Consider the following 26,167-nt stretch of genomic DNA (forward strand, 5'->3'; position numbering starts at 1 on the left):
TGCAGACTACAGAAACTAGGAGCACTGCTCAAGTGACCCTGAGAACACAGATAAATATCCAAATGCTTCAAAGACCCCCTAAAACAGCGGTCTCCAACTTGGCAACTTTACGACTTGTGGACTTCAACTTCCATGTGCTAGCTGAGGAATTATGGGAGTTGAAGTCCACAAGTCATAAAGTAGCCCAGGTTGGAGATGCAGATTACTAACTGCCTACAAGGAGTTAAAATCCTTCCATTCCCCACTATCTTAAGGGACGTGCATAAGAGCACAAACGTGCCTACCGTTCCTGTCCTATTGTTTCCTTTCATTATATCCATTTAATATAGTTATTAACATACTTATGCTCATATATATGCTTATATATTATATAGTTATTTTCATGCTTATGCTTATATATACTGTTGTGACAAATAAAAATAAATAAAATAAAAATCTTGTCAGAGTTGAAAAAGCTTCTTGGATGAGAAGCGAAATGTCTTAAAAAGGAATAGAATAGAATAGAATAGAATAGAATAGAATAGAATAGAATAGAATAGAATAGAATAGAATAGAACAGAACAGAATTTTTTATTGGCCAAGTATGATTGGATACACAAGGAGTTTGTCTTGGTGCATATGCTCTCAGTGTACATAAAAGAAAAGATACCTTCATCAAGAATTCTAAGGTACAACACTTAATGGTTGTCATAGGGTACAAGTAAGCAATCAAGAAACAAACAGTATCAATATAAACCGTAAGGATACAAGCAACAAAGTTACAGTTATGCAGTCATAAGTGGGAGGAGATGGGTGATGGGAACGATGAGAAGATTAATAGTAGTGCAGATTTAGTCAATAGTTTGACAGTATTGAGGGAATTCTTTGTTTAGCAGAGTGATGGCGTTCGGGTAGAAAGACACCCCTGAGTCAAAGGGTTCAGTTGCCTCCTGGAAAAAAAAACAAAAAAAAACACCTTTGGGACAACCATAACCTGGGATGACTGAGACTCTCTACAGACATTAAGACGAAAGCCAGTTTTAAAGAACTGCTCTTGAAAATGGAAATGTGAGCTACTCGGCAGATATCCCCCATGCGCCGTTGTCTTTTTTTGCAAAGCAAAGCTCAGGGATCTGAGCGAGCGAGCAAGCTGCAAGAATTTGCTCCCAACTCGAGCAATTAGCTCGCGGAAGCCAAAGACTAACGACACCACCGGCGCTGTTTCAAATAGCGGCGCAAAACTGGGTTTGCTCTGTGTGTTTGTGTTTGTGTGTGTGTGTTTGGGGGGGGGTTAAAGAAAGGAGGAAAGGGGCGGAGCCGCGCGAGCGCGGAACATTCCGCAGCCTCGCTGGAGTGAACTAGAAAAGGCCCGCGCATGCGTAATCCAAGCGGGTAGGTGGGTGTTCCATCCAGGTCAGGAAAGCAAGAGCAGCAACATCAGCAGAAGCGCCGCGGAAACAGCGTGGCTTTGCTTTCTGCCAGGAGGGTCGCCATGTGGGGCTTGTGGCTGGCTCGGACGGGCCTTCCCCGGTGAGGACAGGGGCAGGAGGGGCTGCTGGGGGGGAGGACGAAGTCTGGGTTTCTTCGTGGGGAATCGCTTTGCCCATGCTCAGGAGCTCTTAAGATTTCTTCCGACCCACTTGGGAATGCCTTCGGTTTGGAAACCCCGGAGCCTTCCTGGAAGGCTGGTGCTTTGGAAACCGCCGTTAGGTAGGGTGCGGGGAAGAAAAGTGGGCTCTGAGCATGTGCAAAGTGCTTTCTGTGCCGACCTGATAAACTCTGCTGTGCGCACATGCTGCTTAGTCCTGGTGGGTGTGGACGAGAGCCTCTCTCTCTCTCTCTCTCTTCTTTATTGTTCCCGTTAAGAGCTTGGATCTAAACTAAAGGGAACTTAGTTGGAGAAACAAGTTTATAGGCGCTACTTTGTATCTTTTTGCTTACATTGTTTTTAGGCCTTGAAGCATTGGCCATTCAGACGAACTGGCAGGGTGGACTAGCTGAATGGTCAAAGATTTATCCCCTCACAAGTCAAATAATAGCCGCCTCCCACCCCTCACTTATCTTTAAGAAATCTGGATCGGACTTTGGCTGCAATTTTTGTTATCTTTCCTGTTAGTTTTTTTTTTTTTTGAGGGCCTACTGGTGTCCTCTTAAAAGAATGATTGGTAACAATAAAAAGGGACATGGAAATATACAAAATTAAAAGAATGCTCTTACGGTTTACATTAAGGCAGTGTTTTCCTTCTTTTCTTTCTTGGGGACGGGTAAAATGACTTGCTTTCATTTTCTTTTGATTTGTTTTGAATTGGCTAACATGTTTACCTTGCAGTCACCCCCAGGATTATCTATTGAATTCTGGGGCCAAACAGCTTTTGAAAATACCGATCCTGCTGCGGTCCAATTCTAGCTCTGTTCTCTTCTCTTTACAAAGCATGAAACTGCCCTTATTACATCTCATACAACTTCACTCCAAAAATAGTATTTTTCAAACATGGCGACTTTAAGTCTCATAGACTTCAATTCCCAGAGTTCCCTAGCCAGGATGAGGAATTCTGGGAATTGTAATCTACATGTCTTAAAGTTGTCAGGGTTAACAGATTAACAGAGTTGGAAGGCACCTTATAGGTCATCTAGTCCAGAGGTCTCCAACCTTGGCAACTTTAAGACTTGTGGACTTCAACTCCCAGAATTCCTCAGCCAGCAAAGCAAAGCTGGCTGAAGAATTCTGGGAATTGAAGTGCACAAGTGTTAAAGTTGCCAAGGTTGGAGACCTCTGATCTAGTCCAACCCTCCCCCCTCAAGCAGGAGACCCTACACCATTTCTGACAAATGGCAGTCCAGTCTTTTCTTGAAAGTCTCAAGTGATAAAGCTCCCACAACTTCTGAAGGCAAGCTGTTCCATTGGTTGATTGCTCTCACTGTCAGAAAGTTCCTCCTCATTTCTAAGTTGAATCTCTCCGTGATCAGTTTCCATCCATTATTCCTTGTCTGGCCTTCAGGTGCTTTGGAAAAGAGCTTGACCCCTCTCCTCTCTGTGGCAGCCCCTCAAGTATTGGAACACTGCTATCGTGTCTCCCCTGGTCCTTCTTTTCACTAGACTAGCCATGCCCAGTTCATGTAATTGTTCTTCATATGTTTTAGTTTTCAGCCCCCTAATCATCCTGGTTACTCTCCTCTGCACTTTTTCTAGAGTCTCAACATCTTTTTTATAGTGTGGTGACCAAAATTGGATGCAGTACTCTAGATGTGGTCTTACTAAGGCCTTATAGAGTGGTATTAGTACCTCACTTGATTGTGATTGTACCTCTCTGTTAATGCAACTTAGGATAGCGTTGGCTTTTTTAGCTGCCGCTGCACACTGCTAGCTCATATTTAGCTGGTTATCCACTAAGACTCCAAGATCCCTCTCACACTCACTGCTATTAAGCCTAGTTTCCCCCAGTTTATATGTGTGCTTTTGGTTTTTCTTACTTAAGTGTTAGACTTGACTTTTCTTTACGTTGAATTTCATTTTGTTAGATAGGGCCCAGTGTTCAAGTCTGTCAAGATCCATCTGGATCTTGAGCCTATCTTCTAGGGTGTTAAGCTATTCCTGCCAGCTTAGTATCACCTGTAAATTTGGTGAGTTCCAAATCTCTGGTCATTCCTCTTTGTTTTTTGTTTTTTGGTTAGTTCTGGATTGTTTGGGCCAAGACTGTGGCGATGGATGAGCGGTTCTGCAAATGAAAGGGCACTGCAATTCAAAAGCGGAGATAAAATCCATGGATTCACTGTAAACCAGGTAAAAGGTTTTGTTTCCAAGTCACCTTCTTACAATTTGAATTCAAGATTCCAGCTAATTTAGGCTTTTCAGAGCTCATTTCCATAAAACCTTGCTAGCTCAGAAGTTAACACTGATTTCAGCCTTCCTGTACGTTCTCTTAATTTAGAATATACCCAGTTAGAGTTTGCTAAGGTCTGTTGGAGCCCTTGATGGGGTTTGCAGCACAAACTGTACATTGAAAAGGAGGCCTTGAACATCTCTGGGTTTGCATAATACAAAAAACAGAGGATGAATGGGGTGGGCTAGGAGCCAAGGGTCATAACTAACTGCATGAAAAATCACTGACTTGTCATACTTTTGCAGAAATACAATTTAAGAGAATTTCCATATAAACTGCCTTGAACTCGTGTGAGTCAAATCTAGGAAACTAATAAATACAGGCAGTCCTTGTTTAGCAACTGTCTACATTACAGATGTTCCCACTTATGACTCAACTCTGAGACCCATCCTCCTATTGGCAACCTTTGCAGGTCTATAAAATGACAAGATGATAGGAACAGTTGTGGTTTTTCTGAGCAACTGCTTTACCTAATGACAGAGTTGCCAGCCCCAATTGTCGCTTAATGAGGATTAACTTGTAAATGTAGAATAGTATTGTTAAAAGGAGAATATTCTTTTTTTTAATTTAATTTTTAATTTTATTGTAATTACAAGTAATGCAAACAATACAAACATAGACATACACATCTAAATACAAAAAAGAAAAAAATATAAATAATACAGTGCATCCCTCACTCTCGGAGACTATTTTCCCCCCCTTATATTTCTTCTTCTATAACAGCTAAAAAATATACAATATATTCTAAATGTGTCCTTATGCCCTCCAAAACAGCATATATTCTTGAGTAGGTTTATTTCCTCTGCCTTCCACCAACATCGATTTTATAAAATCCCCCCATATTTCATTATAATTATTTGTGTTGTTGTTTTTTGGTTTACATTTATATCCCGCCCTTCTCCGAAGACTCAGGGCGGCTTACAGTGTAAGGCAATAGTCTCATTCTATTTGTATATTTTTTTTACAAAGTCAACTTATTGCCCCCCCAACAATCTGGGTCCTCATTTTACCTACCTTATAAAGGATGGAAGGCTGAGTCAACCTTGGGCTGGGCTTGAACCTGCAGTAATTGCAGGCTACTGTGTTCTAATAACAGGTTTCTTAACAGCCTGAGTTATTCCGGCCCCCCTTTTAATCATCCCTTTTTTAAATTTAATATCCGTTGTTAATTTATTGTTTGTTAAATTTTATTATACCATTCATTTCTTTGAATATCCCAATTTCGTCCCCAGAATTTAGCCATCACTAATCTAGCTGCCATTATCAAGTTTACAGTCATTCCTTTTTTTGTTGTTGTTTCATTTATGTCCCGTTGTTCCACCAGCAACAATAATGTAATACTCGGTGATATAATTAAATTTATAATTAAATTTATGTTCAGAAGTGGTCTAATTTCTCTAAAGGGGAATATTCTTGAGAAAGCTCAGGAAAGTTCTGAAAAATGGTTTGGAGAACCACCATCCTGATGTGCCATCCTGATGAGACTCGGGGGATTTTTAATTAACTGTTTTAATCGGTTTTTTAAGGGGAGTTTTAATGGGAATTTTAAGGGGAGGGTGGGAACTGACGGGTTCGGGGTGGGGGGGGGAGGGATTTGACGGGTGGGGATGAGAACCCGTCAGGGAGTGATCCAGCCCCCGTGTCAGTTCGCGGCACTACTCCATCTGGTCTGAAGGCAGGGGGGGAGGGCGTTCTTCCAGGACTAGAGGGTGGTTCGATCTGTACGGTAAGTGGGAGAGGCAGATATGGCGGGGGGGGGCGTATCGAGAGTTGGGAGCACGTGTTCGATGTCTTAAAGCGATCACGTGCTCCGGCCCCCCTGTCCCTACCCGTTCCTCGGGCGGCCATGATCCTCAGAGCTTGGATCTTCGGCTGATGTTATGTAATGCCCGGTCCGTGGTTAATAAGGCTCCCCTGATCTGCGATCTTATTCGGGGAGTCCGCGGACCTCATGGGCATTACGGAGACCTGGTTGGGCCCAGAGGAGGGGGTTCCCCTTGTTGAGATGTGCCCTCCAGGTTTCCAAGCATTTCATCAGCCGAGGGCCCAAGGTAGGGGTGGGGGGGTGGCGGTTGTCATTAAGGAAGATCTAGAGCCGAGGGAGGCCACTGTTCCTCAGATTGCCGGCTGTGAATCCCTCTATGTGCGGCCATAGGAATCAGTTGGGCTTGTTGATCGCGTACCTGGCTCCTTGCTGCGTGACCACAGCCCTGCCTGAGCTGTTGGAGGTACTTGCCGCTGTGGCAGTTGAGACCCCCAGACTTATAGTCATGGGGGATTTCAACTTGCCATCGGCTGGCTTGTTATCGACGGCAGCTCGGGAGTTCCAGGCTTCCATGACGGCCTTGGACCTGATTCGAATAAATGATGGCCCCTCGCACATGGGGAGGCACGCTGGATCTGATTTATATCTCTGGACAGTGGTTAAATGATCTGGAATTAGATGATTTAGTAACAGAACCAATGTCATGGTCCGATCATTTTCTCCTTCGACTAGACTTCCGTACCGCCACTCACCATCGCAGGGAGACGGAACCTATACGTTGGTTCCGTCCCAGGCGCCTGATGGGCCCCGAGAGGTTCCTGGCGGAGCTTGGGCCATTCCTGAGGATCTGGCCCACGGCATGACTGAGGAACTAGTCGTGGCCTGGGAACAGGCCGCGGCTGGGGCCTTGGACCGTGTCGCGCCTTTGCGGCCTCTGACCCGGCGCAGATCTCATCCGGCCCCTTGGTTCTCCGAGGGGCTGAGGGAGATGAAACGCGGAGAAGGCGCCTAGAGAGCACCTGGAGGTCCAGTCGTTCGAGCTGATCGGACACTAGTTGGGTCCTATTCTAGGACCTACCTAGTGGCAATGAGGGAGGCGGCGCCCTCGCCTCCACCCTCATTGCGTCGGCAGATAACCGCCCGGCCGCCCTGTTTGGTGACCCGCTCCTCCTTCACCAGGAGGTGCGGGATGACCCTTTGCAGGACGAGCCGAGGAGTTTAGTGGTTATCTATCGATAAAATCGCTCAGCTCTGGGACGGTCTGGACCGAAATTGGGATGATCAAGCGAGGGAGAGGCACGTCTTGTCGAGTCTGTTTGGGATGAGTTTGACCCTGTGGCTCCGAGGGCGTGGACAGGTTGTTGGGAGGCTTCACGCCACGACATGTTTACTGGACCCGTGCCCTTCCTGGATGGTACTGGCCACTCAGGAGGTGACACGAGGCTGGCTCCAGAGGATTATCAACGCTTCTCTGTTGGAAGGGGTTTTCCCTGCCGCCTTGAAAGAGGCGGTGGTGAGACCCCTCCTCAAGAAGCCCTCCCTGGACCCAGCTATTTTGGGTAATTATCGTCCAGTCTCCAACCTTCCCTTTGTTGCGGAGGGTGTAGGGAGTGGTGGGGCGGGACGGCTACCCCAATACCTGGATGAAGATGTCTATCTAGACCCGTTCCAGTCCGGCTTCCGACCCGGATACAGCACGGAGACAGCTTTGGTCGCATTGGTGGATGATCTCTGGAGGGCCAGGGACAGGGGTTACTCCTCTGCCCTGGTCCTATTAGACCTCTCAGCGGCTTTTGATACCATCGACCATGGTATCTTGCTGCGCCGGTTGGGGGGATTGGGAGTGGGAGGCACCGTGTATCGGTGGTTCTCCTCCTATCTCTCCGACCGGCCGCAGACGGTGTTGACGGGGGCAGAGGTCGACCGCGAGGTGCCTCACTTGTGGGGTGCCGCAGGGGTCGATTCTCGCCCTGCTGTTCAACATCTACATGAAGCCGTTGGGTGAGATCATCAGTGGCTTCGGGTGAGATACCAGCAGTGCGCTGATGACACTCAGCTGTACTTTTCCACCCCGGGCCACCCCAATGAAGTTGTTGAAGTGCTGTCCCGGTGTTTGGAAGCCATACGGGTCTGGATGGGGAGAAACAGGCTCAAGCTTAATCCCTCCAAGACGGAGTGGCTGTGGATGCCAGCATCCCGATTCAGTCAGCTGCAGCCGCGGCTGACTGTTGGAGGCGAGTTACTGGCCCCAAAGGATAGGGTGCGCAACTTAGGCGTCCTCCTGGATGATCGGCTGTCGTTTGAAGATCATTTGACGGCCGTCTCCAGGAGGGCCTTCCACCAGGTTCGCCTGGTTTGGCAGTTGCGCCCCTTTCTTGATCGGGATGCCTTGTGCACAGTCACTCATGCGCTCGTTACCTCTCGCTTGGATTATTGTAATGCTCTCTACATGGGGCTCCCCTTGAAGTGCACTCGGAGGCTTCAGCTAGTCCAGAATGCAGCTGCGCGGGTGATAGAGGGAGCTACGCATAGCTCCCACGTAACACCGCTCCTGCGCAGACTGCACTGGCTACCTGTGGCCTTTCGAGTGCACTTTAAAGTGTTGGTTATGACCTTTAAAGCGCTCCATGGCTTAGGGCCTGGGTACTTACGGGACCGCCTGCTGTTACCACATGCCTCCCACCGACCCGTACGCTCTCACAGAGAGGGACTTCTCAGGGTGCCGTCCGCCAAACAATGTCGGCTGGCGGCCCCCAGGGAAAGGGCCTTCTCTGTGGGGGCTCCCATACTCTGGAACGAGCTTCCCCCGGGTTTACGCCAAATACCTGACCTTCGGACTTTCCGTCGCGAACTGAAGACACATCTTTTCATTCACGCGGGGCTGGCTTGAATTGAATTTTTTTAATTTTAAATTTTACATTTTTATTAATTAATTTTAAATGGGGTTTTTTAGTCTCGTATATTTTAACCTATCAGGCTAATTTTAAAATAAGTTTTTTAATCTGCTTTTTAAATTGTATATTGTATTATCTGTTTTATTTTTGCCTGTACACTGCCCTGAGTCCTTCGGGAGAAGGGCGGTATAAAAATCAAATAAATAATAAATAATAATACATGCAATTTGAGGTACACGGCTGGCTTGGAGCTGGTCGGGTAAACATGACTGTCCTTCTAGCTGAGCCTTCTGGGCAAAGTGGTTGAGCATGGTTTGTAAACTCAAAGCTTTGCAGAAGTGGTGGTGGCTTAATTTGTATTAATTTGTAGAAATGCGTGTATTTTTTATTCAGGTGATGGCAGTTCCTGAATTTTCCTTGACGGCTGTTAAACTCAACCATGATAAGACTGGAGCCCAGTATTTGCATGTGGCGCGAGAAGACTCCAACAATTTGTTCAGGTCAAGAATGATGAATAATGGAATTTTTTGTGGATCATCTGGTCTTCAAAGCCTTTGAAGACATGCATCATATCTGGCCTTAAAATGTCTGGTATTTTTGTTATTCACCTTTGGTTCAGAGGGATTAAGTTACAGCACCAAAGCTTTGAATTCAATGGGCCCTGAGAGTAGCTCTTGTTTTTTATTAGAAATCATGGGTTCAGACTTCCACTTAGTTGAGAAGCTGACTTTAATAATCCTGGGCACATAGCTTTTCAAGAGTGTGGATTGGGAGAGAGATGCGTGTACCTTTTTCCTTATGCCTTTGACAGCATATATAGGTAGCCCTCAATTTACGATTACAGTTGTAATTTATGCTGCTAAGGGAGAAATTTGTTAAGTGAGTTTTGCCCCATTTTGCGACTTTTCTTGCAATGTTTGTTAAAAGAATCGATGCAGTTGTTAAATCAGTGACATGGTTGTTAAGTGAATCTGGCTTGTTCAGAAGGTCGCAAAAGATGATCACATGACCGGCGGGAGACTGCAACCATCATAGATATGAATGCAGTTGTTAAGCGTCCAAATGTAAATCGTGGAGATGCTGCAATGGTCATAAGTGTGAAAAACGGTCATAAGACACTTTTTTTAGTGCCGTTGTAACTTGGATCGGTCACTAAATGAATTGCTGTAAGACGAGGATTACCTGTATTATGCTGTTTGCTTATTTATTAAATTTATCTGCTGCTCATCCCACAGACTCTGAGTGGTGTAGAACAGAGGTCCCCAACCTTTCGGACCTCAGAGACTACTAAATTCATAATATTAAATCCCGTGGACCACCAATATGATCTGCTTAATGACCGACTGGGTGGGTGTGGCCAACTTGATGTCACTTCGAGGGGTGCCTCACCGGCCTCTATTCACCCCTCCCCAGCCATTCCTCACCTGTCCACCCGCCCAGGCTCCTTAGGGCCCCAACAGGAAACAGTTATTGGAGTTAAGCAGCCACCATGAGAAAGAGTTGGCAAAACAGGTCAGTTCAAATTGGATCTGGCTGAGAAGGAGGCTCAGCAGAAGCATCTCACTGAGGACTAGGAGCATAGGCTTTCCAAGCAGAGGGAAGACCTGCAGGAGTGCAAGGCCAGGTACCTGGAGGATCAGCAGGCTGAGATGGTCAAGCCAGTTCCAGGCCATGATGCTGTCCCACTGGAACAAGGCCCTCCGGCTCTTCGCCACCAGCGGTGCGTCCCTCCAGCCTTCGCCCAAAGCCCCGTACCAGGAGGCTGAAGCAGACCCCAAGTTGGAATTTCTGCCCCCCTCTGACCTGTACAAAAAGATCCTGAAGGGGAGGACTCCCTGCAGTAACACAAGTGTTCATTGCACATATCTGGCCCAGGGTCCGTTGTTTGAGGAACCCCTGATTTAGTGTAATCTAAAAAATGCAAATAATTTTTCTGTGGACCACCAAAATTTTCTCATTGATCACCAGTAGTCCAGGGACCACCAGTTGGTGACCACTGGTGTAGAACACTATAAAAACAAGTATGAAAACAAAAACATTGAAAACATTAACATAAGTTGGGCAAAACTAGAAAATTGATACATAGGCAGGAGAAGGCATTATAAGAGTATTATACTATTGTGCTTTATTAGTGTTTTGCTTTGTTATTGTTAGCTTCCTTGAAAAACAAGATCTCTATCTGAAAAGAAAAATTAAAACACAAATGTTTTCCTGTTTGTTTTATAGTGTTCAGTTCCGGACAACTCCCATGGACAGTACAGGGGTGCCCCACATCCTTGAACATACTGTATTGTGCGGGTCCGAGAGGTATCCTGTCAGGGATCCCTTCTTTAAAATGCTGAATCGGTCACTCTCTACCTTCATGAATGCATTCACAGGTGAGGAAATGGAAACTGACAAGTGTTGTGAATTTTCTGGTGTGTATGTGGCAGCTTATTTGTACAACAAAATCTGCAATGTTGATTTGCTTTCTTTCTAAGGTGAATTCTGAGTCTTGAGTGTCAACATGATTTATCCAAACAGGGTTGCTGACACACACACACACACACACACACCCTCAAACTGGCAGAACAAAGAAAAGTCTAGCATGCTGAATAGTTAACAAACATATAGTGACAACTGGAAATATCAACATTGCGTAATGTATGGTGAGGAGAAGGAGGATAAAAAGTGCTGATTTCAAATGACAGCTTGCTAAGAACTTGCAGAATAACAGGTGCATTGGAAGAGACTTGGAGGTCTTGTAGTCCAGCTCCCAGCTTCAGCAGAAGACTCTATACCATTTCAGACAAATAGCTGTCCAATCTCTTCTTGAAAACCCACAATTTCTGGAGGCAAGCTGTTCCACTGATTAGTTGTTGTCATGTCAGGAAATTTCTCCTTAGTTCTAGGTTGCATGTCTCCTTGATTAGTTTCCACCCATTGCTTCTTGTCCTGCCTTCAGGTGCTTTGGAGAATAGCTTGAATCCCTCTTCTTTGTGGCAATCCCTCAAATATTGGAAGACTGCTATAGTGTCACCCCTGTGCTTCTTTTTATTAAACTAAAGGTAAAGGTAAAGGTAAAGGTTCCCCTCGCACATACATGCTAGTCATTGCCGACTCTAGGGGGCGGTGCTCATCTCTGTTTCAAAGCCGAAGAGCCAGCACTGTCCGAAGACGTCTCCGTGGTCATGTGGCCGGCATGACTCAACGCCAAAGGCACACGGAACGCTGTTACCTTCCCAAAACATACCCAATTTTTGACTAACAATCTTTGAGTGGGAAAAATTTTTAGGTGTTAAGTGAAGTGTTCACACTTTCTGTGCAAGTAAGTCATGCACAATTTTCTTTCTTGTAGGGTACCATTTTTCTATCATCTTTCCTGATTTTCTAATAGCATTTTATGACATGGTGAGCTGTGATCTCAGGTTTATATCCTGTAGTCCTCCAATCAATTTGATCCCCAAAGCAGTCCAAAGCAGCATGGGTACAGCTGAGGAATGCTGGAAGCTAATACTGTCCCCTTCTTGCAGTTTTAATGTCTTTTTTTTCCTTGCATTTTGTACAGGTAGTCCTCAACTTACAACCACAATTGAGCCCAAATATTTATGTTGCTAAGTGAGATATTGAGTTTTGCCCCATTTTACGACTTTCATTGGCACAGTGGTTAAGTGAATCATTGCACTTGTTAAGTTAATAACTGGGTTGTGAAGTAAACCTGGCTTCCTCATTTACTTTGCTTGTCAGAAGGTCACAAAAGGGGATCACAATGACATTGCGACTTATCATAAATATGAACCAGTTGCCAAGCATCTGATTTTGATCACATGACTGGGAATGCTGCCATGGTCGTAAGTGTGAAAAATGGTCACAAGTCACTTTTTTGTCTCTGCTGTTGTAACTTTGAATGGTCACTAAATGAACTGTTGTAAACCGAGGACTACCTGTACTTGAAGTTTTCTTAAACTTTCCATATAATTGGGTCCCTAAGAAATGACACGTGGTCAAAACATTAGAAATAACACAAATAACATTAGAATTAATGAACAGGCAGTTAGAAAAGAGCTATGGAAGACGCGGTGGCTTAGTGGGTAAGACATTGAACTTTTCAATCGAAAGGTCGGCAGTTCAACAGTTCGAATTCCTAGTGCTGCGTAATGGGGTGAGCTCTTATTACTTGTCCCAGCTTTTGCCAACTTAGCAGTTCGAAAGCATGTAAAAAATGCAAGTAGAAAAATAGGGACCACCTTTAGTGGGAAGGTAATAGCGTTCTGTGAGCCTTTGGTGTTGAGTCATGCCGGCCACATGACCACGGAGACATCTTCTGACAGCGCTGGCTCTTTGGCTTTGAAATGGGGATGAGCACCGCCCCCTAGAGTCAGGAACGACTAGCACATATGTGCGAGGGGAACCTTTACCTTATGGAAGATTATTTTTTATACATGATTACTGCTGAAAAACAATTATATGCACAAAGCTATTATTAACATCTATTTATTTCTTATAATTTTAATTGTTATATATTCGTAAATATAAATATTTTACATATTTGTAATTGTTTTTATGTTTCTATTTTTATCTTGCAAGCCACCCAGAGTCCGTTTGGGTAGTGAAATGGAGCAGCATATTAATTAATTAATTAATTAATTAAGGAAAAAATTCTGAAATACTGTTAGTGGAAGATAGGTTGGTGAAGATGATGAACTAACAGACATGGCAAAATTAACTTGTTTGATTAGAGAAAGATCAATAACTACATTTATCAGTGACTGGAAACACCAAAAAAACTGAAAATCCTTACGGGCTTTTTGCTGAAAAAAGAGAAAAATGAGCATGTGATTTATGGGTTTCAGTATTAGAAAAGTAGCTTAACGAAAGAAAGAATTATGACGTAACCGTGGAGGAAGAGAGTAAAATATAAACACATTTATAATTGCTGTCCAAAATATCAGGAGCCACTGCTTTATAATCTTTTTCTTCCTTTCTTTTTCTACTTTCCCCATTTTGTTTCTTTTCTAATATTTGTAGCATCTTTATCTGGTTAAAAATTTCTTCAATAAAAAAATAACACAATAGAGGGCTTGGTTTGAAGACGAAATGAAGATGGCAAAGCATTCATCACTGTAAATGAGTTGTAAAACTCAAGGATTTAATTTCGAACTGTTTCATTTTTAACTTTTGTCATCTTCTTTCGCAGCTAGTGATTACACACTCTATCCGTTTTCTACCCAAAATCCGAAGGACTTCCAGAATCTTCTCTCTGTCTACCTGGATGCTGTGTTTTTCCCTTCTTTGAGGCTTCTGGATTTCTGGTAAGGTTTTGTGATCCAGTTGATGGACAGAACCGTGCTGTATCATCCAGAAGAATCCTTAACTCACGTTTTATGTATTTCAAATTTCTTTAGGCAGGAAGGTTGGAGGTTGGAACACGAGAGCCCGTCAGATCCTCGGTCACAATTAACCTTCAAAGGAGTTGTCTTTAATGAAATGAAGGGAGCTTTTGTAAGCCCTATTTTATTGTTACACACTTTTGGCTTAGTTGAGAATTCCTGGGGAGCTGCTGTAAAATAGTTCTGTGTTTGAGTGGTGACAAGCTAAGTTCAGGTAGGGGTTGACAATATTTTTGAGGAATTGTTAAGAAGCTTAAAACTCACTGAGATGGTAAAGGCTGCAGGATTCAAAAGATCTTGCACTGGTTAACATTTATTTTATAAATGGCTTGGTTGGGTGAGTTGGTTTTCATCCAGCAAGGTGGTTCTTAAGACTCTCCCTTTGTTTGGGAGGTTCAGACATGGCCTGTGTTCATACTTAGTACCAAACCATGGCTTGTTTTAACTATGGTTTGTCCAACAGGTTTATACATGATATTGAGTCCAAATCAAATACAGGTAGTCCTCACCGTAATGATTTCGACTGAGCTCAAAATTTCTGTTGCTAAGTGAGAGGGTCAAGTGAATTTTGCCAGATTTTAGGACCTTTTTTGCCACAGTTGCTAAGCGAATCACTGCGGTTGTTAAATTAGCAACACGGTTGTTAAGTGAAGCTGGTTTCCCCATTGACTTCACTTATCAGATGGTGGCTAAAAAGGTAATCACATAACCCCAGGACATTGAAACCATCATAAACACCAGCCAGTTGCCAAGTGTCCAAAATTTTGGTCATGTGACCAAGGGGATGTTGCAATGCAATGGTTGCAATTGTGAAAAATGGTCATAAGCCTCTTTGTTCGGTGCCATCGTAACTTCAGAATGTCATTCCGACTTAGCACTCTGTACATATTCATCCATTAGTACTAACTGTTGAATGCGAATCAGGGTGCTGTTACTTCATCTGCAGGTCATGATTAAAATTGTGAAATTTGTGAACTCGTCTCCAATATTTCGGATGGCAAGCATAATTTACTTGACCATTCGGGGGGTAGTTGTCTTTCCTAGTTTAGCTTCTCTTACTTTCAAATAAGAAGAATCTACAGACAAATAATGCTTTGCCATATATTTATGCCACAGTTGCAATTCGTAAGCCAAATGGAAATCACAATTTCAGACTGGTGCATTCACATATAACACTAAAGCAGAAATGGGCATGGTTTTTTTAAAATTTAATATTCTTGAACTAATCTTCAGAAAACAGGTGCATTTCAAAGAATGACTTTCTGATTCTGATGTGTGTGAGAATCAAAGCTATGGTTGGCATGCCAACCCATAATTGACTTTTCAGCTGTGGTTTGACTCAGTTGAACCATTGTGTGACTTGGCCTTTACCTTTCCAACTTAAAATTCCTATATTATGTATTATGCAATACATAATAACTGTATTGCAGTGGTCTTGTTAACAAAGGCGAAGACATCAATTCTACAAATGTTACCTAACTTCTAGGTCAGAATTGGGGAAATGGTAGACTTTTCGATAACTCAGTTAGCCAGTGCTGAGGATGTAGAACAGTACAATAGAATAATGCTAGCAGTAGAATAAAATCTTGCATGATACAGGTAGTCCTTGACTTACGACCAACATTTCTGTTACTATGCAAGATAGCTGTTAAGCGAGTTTTGTCCCATTTTACAACCTTTCTTTCCACAATTGTTAAGTGAATCTTTGTAGGTGTTAAATTAGTAACACTGTTGTTAAGTGAATCTGGCTTCCCCATTGACTTTGCTTGTCAGAAGGTCATAAAAGGTGATCACGTGCAGAGGTGGAATTCAGCTGGTTTGGACCTAACCGGTAACTCCGATGATCAGCTGGCCCCACCCACCCACTTAGCCCTGCCCTATCCTGTCCTTTATTTCCTGCTTTCTAGTTCATCCCAATCGCTTGGCATAGCTGATTCCCTCCCCATTGCTGTTCTACTTACCGTTACTGACTTGGAAAGTAAGCAGCTGAGCTTCTAAATGCTCCATTATCAGCGCGAAGCACGTGCTCACCGAACTGGTGTTAAACCGGCAGCATTCCACTACTGATCACATGACCCTGGGACACTGCAACCGTCATAAATACGAGTCAGTTGCCAAGTGGCTGAATTTTGATCATGTGAACATGAACGGTGCTGCAATGATCGTAAGTATGAAAAATGTTCATGTCACTTTTTCAGTGCCATTGTAACTTCAAATGGCCACTAAATAAACTGTTGTAAGTCAAGGACTACATGTGTCTTTGCAGCCCTACAGTTAATCAGGCATCAATCCCCAGAGATGTTCGGATACTGGGTAGTGTTTGACCATAGATGATCTGTTCATTTATTCTTATTCAATAAAATATTTATTTTAAGGCAGATAATGAGAGAGTTTTCTCTCAGCACCTTCAAAACAAGATTCTTCCTGATCACACTTATGCCGTTGTGTCTGGTGGTGATCCATTGAAGATCCCTGATCTCTCCTGGGAACAACTGAAACACTTCCATGCTACTCATTATCATCCCAGCAATGCAAGGTATCAGAAGGAAAGGGGAAAGGAAGAGAAAATTGGAACATTAATAATAATTAATTGCTTGGTCATTCAGTTAATGACAGAACTCAAGATAGCAATATAGCTTTGATTTTTGTATTCTGCTATCCAAATAATAGGGACGTGGTGGCTCGGGCTAGGACATTGAGCTTGTCGATTGAAAGGTCGGCAGCTCAGCGGTTCGAATCCCTAGTGCTGCTGTGTAATGGGGTGAGCTCCCGTTACTTGTCCCAGCTTCTGCCAACCTAGCAGTTTCGAAAGCACGTAAAAATGCAAGTAGAAAAAATAGGGACCACCTTTGGTGGGAAGGTAACAGCGTTCCATGCGTCTTTGGCGTTGAGTCATGCCGGCCACATGACCACGGAGATGTCTTCAGACAGCGCTGGCTCTTCGGCTTTGAAACAGAGATGAGCACCGCCCCCTAGAGTCAGCAACAACTAGCATGTATGTGTGAGGGGAACCTTTACCTTTACCTTTTATCCAAATAATATTTTGGATATGCTGGTTTGCCCAATTGTTTTTCTCTAAATTAAACCAGGAGATCTCTTATTAATCATAGCTAAATCTCTTTGGAACCGGAAGACCAACAATCTAGCTCTAGGATATTAAGAAAAGGTGAAGATTGTTTAAAAATTCTGGCCTGGAAGTTAATAAAACTCTTTGTTTATGGAAACTGATTAATTGAGACTATTTAATTGCAAGGATGTAGATCACATGAATGGGCTATTTGAAGAAATGCCAGTACAGAGACAATAAATGGCCTCTTTAAAAATTTTTAGCAATTAATTCTGCTTTCTCCCCTGTGACAAAGGGCCACCAAAGTTGAATTGAGTCTTCTTAGGGTAGCTCAAAGTATCTTTACTTGACTTGCTTTTTCAACCTTCTAATGCTTCCATTTCTGCTTTTTATTATTTCATATTTTCTTCTTTTAACTATGTTCCAATTATGATTATGTTTATAGTCTCTTTGCAAGCTATCTAGAGCCATTAAGGGAGAGGGAAATATATGTTTATTTCTTTCCCACATGAATAAATAATGAACATGTTGATTTGTATATGCAAAGAATGTCTCATCCTGTCCCTTTTGCATGTACCTGCAGAAAAAAAGCTGCTCTTCAATAGAGGTCATAGCAGAACTGGAAATTTTTGAGCGGTGAGCAATAGCCTTCACATCCCTTCAGCAAGACCTGAAGGCCAAGGATTTCAGTAGTTCCTGTAGAGTACTGTTTTAAGATGTGCGAACTTCTAGTCCCATAATTCCTTGCCCCAGCATGCTAGCATGGGAATCTTGGGAGTAGAACTTCACACATCTTAAAGTTGCCGAAGTTAAAAACACTGCTTTAGGGCAATATTTAACGTGATAAAGTAGAATAAGCTATCAACTTGGAACACACTATCCTGTGTGATATCTGTTGTCTCCTAGGTATGTAAACGGGATTTTTTTTTAGGGTTTTCCCCCGGGCACTAATAATAAATAATTTTATCTTCCACTGTAGGTTCTTTACTTATGGGGATTTCCCATTAGAGCAGCATTTGAAACAAATCCACGAGGAAGCTCTGTGTAAATTCCAGAAAATTGAACCCAACACTGCTGTCCCACCCCAGCAAATCTGGGACAAGCCTGTGAGTTTTAATTTCTTTGTTATACTTAAATGCCCTAGGATTTCTATAGATCTGTTGCCTAGAGGAGAGTTGGCTTCATCAGTGGTAGATCCAGTCCAGATTCAAATGTCTTAAAGCAGTCATTCCATCCTTCGTGTGTAGGCAACATTCTTAAATTCCATCTCTGTATGTTCAGTTGAGAAAGACGAGATAGCAAGAGATGGGAAAGATGCTTCCTAAAACCATGAGGAGATGCTGCCAAATTGAAGTGGTTAATAGAGGAATGTGATCTCTTTATCACCTATTTGTAGACTTCAGAACTGTTAGATGTTTTAGTGGAAGGATTCCACCACCATTTTGGGAGGAGAGAAAAAGGAAAAAGATTACAATATGAACCTTGCTTTGCATATTCCAGTGAACCTCTCCACATCTACTTTGTGGTGGAGGAAAGAGTGGGCTTCTACACTTCTCTAGCTCCAGTTTTAGGAGAAACCATTGCTTCATCTTACTTGCTGGGGCCTAGCTTCTCATTCATCATAATATTCAGTGGAGAACTTTGCTGATAAAGAATTTTAGAGATTGGGTGCCATCACAGAGAACCCTCTGGGTTTGTCTATCTTAACCTACAGGAAATAATACGTTAGTTGCAGTTCAGGGATCAGAAAGACTTGACTACCTGGAATTAGAGGTTGGAAGGGGCCTAGAAGTCTTCTGTAGCAATGCAGGAATCCTTGTATCATTCTGGACAAATATCAGTCCAATCTTTTCTTGAAAACCTCCAATGATGGAGCTCCCATAATTTCACGAGCCAGGTTGTTCCATTGTTTTAATAATCTTAACAATCAAGAAATTCTTTCTTAGATCAAGTGTAGATCTCTCAGTTTCAAAGCTCCCTTATATGCTAATGTGAATAAATCTACTACTTTTTCTTCCATCATGTTTTCCCTTAGTCTTCTCTTCTTTAAGCTCCTTCAGGCACTCTTTGTAGGATTGAGCTTCCAAAGCCTTTATCCATTTTATTTTATTTTATTTTATTTTATATATTTATATATTTATTTATCAATCATATATAAGATAACAAGTAAAAGTTTAAACATAATTTGGATCCATGAAAGTGGATGGGGTCTCTGTGGCTCAGACTGCTAATGCAGTCTGTTATTAACAGCAGCTGCCTGCAATTACTGCAGGTTCTAGTCCCACCAGGCCCAAGGTTGACTCAGCTTTCCATCCTTTATAAGGTAGGTAAAATAAGGACCCAGATTGTTAGGGCAATAAGTTGACTTTGTATATAAATATACAAATAGAATGAAGACTATTGCTAACATAGTGTAAGCCGCCCTGAGTCTTCGGAGAAGGGCGGGATATAAATGCAAAAAAAAAAAAAAGAGTAAATAAAAAAGGAATATTAGGACAGGGATGGTAGGTATGTGGGTGCTCTTATGCACACCCCTTACAGACCTCCTAGGAATGAGGTGAGGTCAACAGTAGACAGTTTAAGCTTAAGGTTTTGGGGGTTTTGTCAGGTAGTGCATTCCAGGCATTGACCACTCTGTTACTGAAGTCATATTTTCTGCAATCAAGTTTGAAACGGTTTACTTTGAATTTGTATCTATTATTTGCTCGTGTATTGTTGTGGTTGAAGCTGAAGTAGTCATTGACAGGTAGGACATTGTGGTAGATAATTTTATGTACTATGCTTAGGTCAGATTGAAGTCTGCGTAGTTCTAAGTTTTCTAAGTTTTCTGCTGGACTCTTTCCAGTTCCTCAGCATTACCTAGCTCTAATGGACTAAAGCAGAGGTCTTCAAACTTGACAGCTTTAAGACTTGTGGACTATGCTGGCTGGAGAATTCTGGGAGTTGAAATCCACAAGTCTTAAAGCTGCCAAGTTTGGGGACCCCTGGACTAAAGGCTAGTACCAGACAAGATCATTCCCATACTTTGTGCCTTTTGGCCAGGAGCATACAGCTAGTCCTTGAGTTACGACCACAATGGAGCCTGCCCATTAGGTTATAAGTCATAGCAGTTATAAAACAGGTTGGCCATGATTTTACATTTTTTCAAGTGATTGTAAGCAAATGTGGGAGTCATAATTGTGAACTTCACACTTATTAAGTGTGAAGTTCACAAACAAAGATTTGTTTGTTATGGCACAGTTTCCCAGAAAACTGGAAGTAAGTGCTGGATTTTAGCAGAACGATCATAAAATACTTGGGATAAAGACAGTGTCCTGTTTGCTAGTCATTTGTTTGTTCGTTTGTTTTGCAGAGGGAACACTACGTGACATGTGCCTCAGATTCATTGGCTACTGACTCTAAGAAGCAGACAATGGTCAGCGTCAGCTACCTCCTGGCAGAGTACGTAACTGGGAATAGCAGACTTATTTATCTAAACAATCATCTTCCTCTATGCAGATGAGGATTCCATTCAGCACTTTCTGCAGTGAAAGAACTTGGAAAATAATGGTGATAGTGATTAGGGGTTAACTTCTCCTTATCCTAACTGAGCCATGGTGGTGCAGTGGTTAGAATGCAGTACTGCAGGCTACTTCCGCTGACTGCCAGCAGTTCAGCAGTTCAATCCTCACCAGCTCAAGGTTGACTCAGCCTTCCATCCTTCCGAGGTGGGTAAAATGAGGACCCAGATTGTTGGGGGCAATATGCTGACTCTGTAAACCCACTTAGAGGGGGCTGTAAAAGCACTATGAAGTGGTATATAAGTTTAAGTGCTATTGCTGTTACTATTAATTCAATCTAATGTCCTACAATTGTTCAACCATATACTTGTGCACCATCTCCTAGTCCCTTCTGCTGGGACAACCTTTTCTGCATCCTTCCTGAAGTCCGCTGAGTTTTGTATGCACCTTCCCTGACCCACACTGCGTTCTCTCACATACCCTCTCGCACTTTCCCTGACCCACAGTGTCCTTCTCACTTTGGTTGTGAAAAGCCAGTAAGAAGTTGCCTCACCTAACAACCATGGGATTTGTTTAGCAACACTGACTAGGATTGCGAGGATTGCCATCACTAAGCAGTGCAAATATGCTTAATGACCATGTCACTTAGCAATGCAAATTCCTGTTCCAGTTGCCATTGCAAGTTGACAGCAATTTGTATATGAAATTAATACAGGTGGTACTTGACTTACAACCACGACTGAGCCCAAAATTTATGTTGCTAAGCAACATATTTATTGAGTTTTGCTCCATTTTACCACCTACCTTGCCATAGTTGTTAAGTGAATCACTGCAGTTGTGAAGTTAGTAACATGGTGGTTAAGTACATCTGGCTTCTCCATTAAACTCTGCTTGCCAGAAGGTCGCAAAAATAGATCATGTGACCATGGGACACGGCAACCATCATAAATATGAGTCAGTTGCCAAGCATCTGAATTTTGATCACGTAACCATGGGGATGCTGCAGCGGTCCTAAGTGTGAACAACAGTCATAAGTCACTTTTTTCCAGTGCCCTTGTAACATCAAACGGTCACTAAATGAAGTGTTGTAAATTGAGGATTATCCGTAATGAGTCAAAAGAATGTGAAATGAGAGTAAATGCACAGAATACGTTTATTCTTTGCCAGAGTATACCAGTTATATTTAATCATAATGGAAATTGAAGGGTTACTACACTTCAAATTCACTGCCCTTACCAAAAGGCCTTTGGACCAGTGGCATCCTAATAGCCAACAGCATGCAGTTCCTACACCAGAGGGGTCTAGATATCCATAAAGAGGAGAGCTGGCTGACCCTAAAAATGTGGGACCCTAATTCTTTGTTCCTTTTATCCAATTGAGTGTTGGGATCTTCTCAGAATGAGCACATTGGATGGGCCAGTTCTGGCACCTGAAGGCCAGACAAGGAACAATGGATGGAAACTGACCGAGGAGCGATTCAACCTAGAAATAAGGAGAAATTTCCTGACAGTGAGAACAATTGACTAGTGTAGCAGCTTGCCTTCAGAAGTTGTGAGTGCTCCAACACTGGAGGCTTTCCAGAAAAGTCTGGATAGCCACTTGTCAGAAATGGTGTAGGGAAGTGGTTCTCAACCTGTGGGTCGGGACCCCTTTGGGGGTCGAATGACGATTTGCCAGGGGTCGCCTAAGTCCATCGAAAATATGGGAAGTATACTTGCGAGTCGAAGAATCGCGCTCCAATGGTTGACTCCACAAGCCAGCTGCAGCCTCTTCAAATTGCTAGCCGAATTCGGCTTCAGGCGTGATCAATTAAAAAAGAGAGAAATCTTTGCTCTGATGTCTCCCTCTCAAGCCAGCTGCAATCACTCCCAATCGCTAGCCTAATCTGGCTTCAGGCGCGATAAACTTAATAGGGGAGGAGTCTCCGCTTTAATGCCTCCGTCCTCAAGGCAATCGCAAGCAGTTGATCCCTAGCCAATACGGCTTCAGGCGCGATAAATTCAAAACAAAAATAATTTTATGGTTGGGGTTGCCACATCGTGGGGAATTGTATTAGAGGGGTCGCAGCACTATAAAGGTTGAGAACCACTGGTGTAGGATTTCTTGCTTGAGCAAGAAGTCGGTCTAGATGATCTACAAAGTCCCTTCCAACTCTGTTATTCTGTATAAGCTAGAAAAGGTCCTATAAGTACCCAGGTGCCAAGCCATGTAGGGCTTTACAGGTTAAAATCAACACCTTGAATTTGACCTTAAGTGGGTTCTGTAAAACTGTACCCTGTTTCCCCCAAAATAAGACATCCCCTGATAAGAAGCCCAATCGGGCTTTTGAGCGCATGGCAATAAGGCCAAGCACTTATTTCAGGGTTTGAAAAAATATGACTGGGTCTTATTTTTGGGAAAACATGGTAACACTATTAATCCTGCTTTCTGTCATTAACTAAGTCACTTCATTTCAAATTTTGGGAGGAACATGAAATGTCTTTGTTCTTCAGGAAGATTAGTTTGGCACTTTTCTAAAACTTTTGTAACTAGAAATGATAGTGCTGCTATCTATACAGGTAGTCTTTGATGTATGTCCACAGTAGAGACAAAAATTTGCAATGCTAAGCAAGGCACTGAGCTTTAAATGAGCTTTGCCCCATTTTATAACCTTTTTTTCTGAAGCTGTTGAGAATCACTGCAGTTAAGTGGAATACGCAGTAATTAAGCAAATCTGGCTTTCTCCACCTATTTTGCTCATTGGGAGCCACCTGGGAAGATTACAAATGGTGATCACATGACCTCAGGACAGTTCAACAGTCATAAATACATGCCAGTTGCCAAGCACTGAATTTTGATCACGTGCTTGGCAACTGGTGCTACAGTGGGCACATGTGAACCAGTCATAAGTCACTTTCTTCAATGCTGTTGCAGCTTTGAACGGTCACGAAATAAATGGTTGTAAGTTGAGAACTACCTGTATTGAATCCTACAGTGTTCATTTTTTTTCTTTTATGTTTAGTATTACAGATAATTTTGAAACCTTCACGTTGAACTTTTTGTCTTCTCTATTGGTTGGTGGCCCAAATTCTCCGTTTTATAAAGCTTTGATCGAAGCTGGTCTTGGAACAGATTTTTCACCAGATGTTGGGTAAGTATGTGGCTCTTTCTGTGTGTCTGATGTAACTGAAATTTAGTTTGATTTCTTTTTTTTTCTTCTTTTTGAATTTTTTAAATTTATTTTACACATAAAAAAAGAAAACTCATCAAATCAATTTCATTACAACGTGCTGCATGGGTGTTAGCATACCTTCCTGTGCATTCACAGAATAAACATCACTTTCATACATATATCTTATATTTATCGTTACTGACATATCTTTCCATCTAACCAATTATAAAATAAATCCCATATTTTATAGTATTGCTTATCTTCTTGTTCTCTGATTTCAAATGTTAACTTACTCATCTCTGCACATTCCATCATTTTTCTAATTATTTCATCTTGCGAAGGTAATTTCTCATTTTTCTAATTTTTAGCAAACACAATCCTAGCTGCTGTAGTAATGTTCACAATCAAATATTTTATATCCCTAATACATATCTCAGGTATAATTCCCAACAGAAAGACTTCAGGCTTAAAGTCAATATGTTTTTTGATCATTTTTTCCAACCATGTGTGTATTTTAGTCCAGTATCTTTTCATTTCGACACATGTCCACCACATGTGGTAGTATGATCCAGGTGTCTAATGACATTTTCAGTATTTTTCAGATTTGTCTTTGAACATTCTAGCAATTCTTGTCGGGGGCAAATGCCACCTGTAAAACATCTTATACAAATTCTCTTTAAATGCTGTAGACATTGTCATTTTATAATTATACATCCACAATTTCTGCCAAGCCTCTAAATCTATCTCATGGCCAAAATTCTTCCCCCAAGCAATCACTATCTCTTTTACTTGTTCTTCCTCCAATTTCACCTTTAATAAGTATCCATACAGTTTCTTAATCAAGTTGTCATCTGAACATGTTAAAATCTCATCAAAACTAGTTAAACTGTTGTAAAAGCCTTCTGTTTTAATCTCTTTATCATGTCTGGGATTGTATTTGCAAATATGAAAACCAGTTCATTATTATACCCTCTTTCTCTAGTTCTGATTTTGATTTTAACTCAATCTTTTCATTCAACAATTCATTATATCTAACAATATGTTCCTTTTTAAATGTTATTGCGTATGAGAATGCCTCAATAGATGAAACCCAAGTTGGAATTTTTAAAAAGTGACTTTCTTTAATCTTCTCCCAATTTAACAACAACGCTTCTCTGACTATATGTCTTCTAAAATATCCCTGTGTTTTAGCTTGTCCATATGGGGCGTTTAGAAAAGGGGCTACTGAAGCTTTGGAGATGTGAAATATACATGGAATTTTGTGTGGGAGTTCAATTAAATAGCAATAGACTTATATACTGCCCCATAGTGCTTTATAGTCCTCTGAGCGGTTTACAAATGTCAGCATATTGACCCCAACAATCTGGGTCCTCATTTTATCAAACTCAGAAGGATAGAATACTGAGTCAACCTTAAGCCCGTCAGGATCGAACTGCTGGCGGTGGGCAGAGTTAGCCTGCAATACCGCATTCTAACCACTGCGCCCCCACAAAATAAGAACATAGGTGAATGTAATCTTGTATATAAAATTTCTCTTAAGATTTCACACACCCACATTGAATTGGGAGCCCAAAGGAATGAGTTTACTGAAATGTGGTTTAACTTTGATTAAGTTTGTTCCCAGAAAATTAGCTCCTCTTCTTCTCAACGCATAGCTGCCGACTGATCCATATTTGTTATTTAGCCATATTTGTTGTATAAATCTCAGGAGCTTGGCTCCTACCTGACACTAAACTATACTAGAGGGTTCCCATATTTGTGCTAAACCACAGATAGGTTTATTGCAAAATGTGAAATGTGTTTTTCCTGTCAAAATCCAGCTTCCCAATGTTTAAATTTTAATAAGTGAAGATTTTTGTATTATATCTTTGTTTCTAGGATTAACTCCTCTACACGAGAAGCTTATTTCACTGTAGGCCTTCAAGGGATTTCGGAAGAAAGCATAGACACCATAAAGCAAATTATTGCTGAAACTATTGATGAAGTTATTGAGTAAGGACAAGCATTTTTTTAAAAAAATATTATACTGTTGTAAAAAAAAATAGCTACTTACTTTAAAGTTACGACAGTAGTGATGATGGTTCATAATTTCTCTGCTGGTAAAAGAAACCTCTAAATTATACTGCTTTTCCCAACTGATTTGAAATGATTTTACTATTTACAAATCTCCTTATAAAAAGGGGCAAAAAGAATATGGAAACTTTGTGTGTGCCTTTGATGTACAGTTAACACCTAAAAAAATGGACCTTGAAGGAAAGAAAAAGAATGAAAACTAAGCTGGAGAAATGCAGATCATTAGGGCTAAAATGTAATAACAGGGAGTTCTCGACTTACAACAGCAGTTGAGCCCAAAATATCTATTGCTAAGCAAGACAGTTAAGAGAATTTTGTCCCATTTTATAATCTTTTTGGCTTAATTAAGTTGGTAACATGACTTTTAATTGAATCTGGCTTCCCTGTTAACTTTGCTTGTCAGAAGGGATCCTGCAACCATCATAAATACATGCCAATGGCTAAGCGTCTGAATTTTGATCACATATCTGCAGAGATACTGCAGTGTT

At 42.0% G+C, this 26,167-nt stretch overlaps 1 protein-coding gene across 2 annotated transcripts in view; it reads left to right on the forward strand.

Annotated features, from left to right (window-relative positions):
- The first annotated feature begins 1,381 nt into the window (after nt 1-1,381).
- PITRM1 (pitrilysin metallopeptidase 1) overlaps nt 1,382-26,167 on the forward strand; it is a 55,416-nt gene continuing 30,630 nt past the window's right edge. For both annotated transcript variants that reach the window (XM_058183905.1, XM_058183906.1), the window contains exons 1-11: nt 1,382-1,509; nt 3,652-3,760; nt 8,913-9,019; nt 10,746-10,897; nt 13,696-13,810; nt 13,904-14,000; nt 16,264-16,424; nt 17,935-18,061; nt 20,308-20,396; nt 23,457-23,585; nt 25,485-25,598. In XM_058183905.1, the coding sequence (XP_058039888.1) occupies nt 1,472-1,509; nt 3,652-3,760; nt 8,913-9,019; nt 10,746-10,897; nt 13,696-13,810; nt 13,904-14,000; nt 16,264-16,424; nt 17,935-18,061; nt 20,308-20,396; nt 23,457-23,585; nt 25,485-25,598 (1,238 nt within the window). In that variant the 5' untranslated portion in view covers nt 1,382-1,471. The remainder of the gene's footprint in view (nt 1,510-3,651; nt 3,761-8,912; nt 9,020-10,745; nt 10,898-13,695; nt 13,811-13,903; nt 14,001-16,263; nt 16,425-17,934; nt 18,062-20,307; nt 20,397-23,456; nt 23,586-25,484; nt 25,599-26,167) is intronic.

This window comes from Ahaetulla prasina, chromosome 4 (assembly GCF_028640845.1).
Source record: "Ahaetulla prasina isolate Xishuangbanna chromosome 4, ASM2864084v1, whole genome shotgun sequence".
Taxonomy (NCBI): Eukaryota; Metazoa; Chordata; class Lepidosauria; order Squamata; family Colubridae; genus Ahaetulla; species Ahaetulla prasina.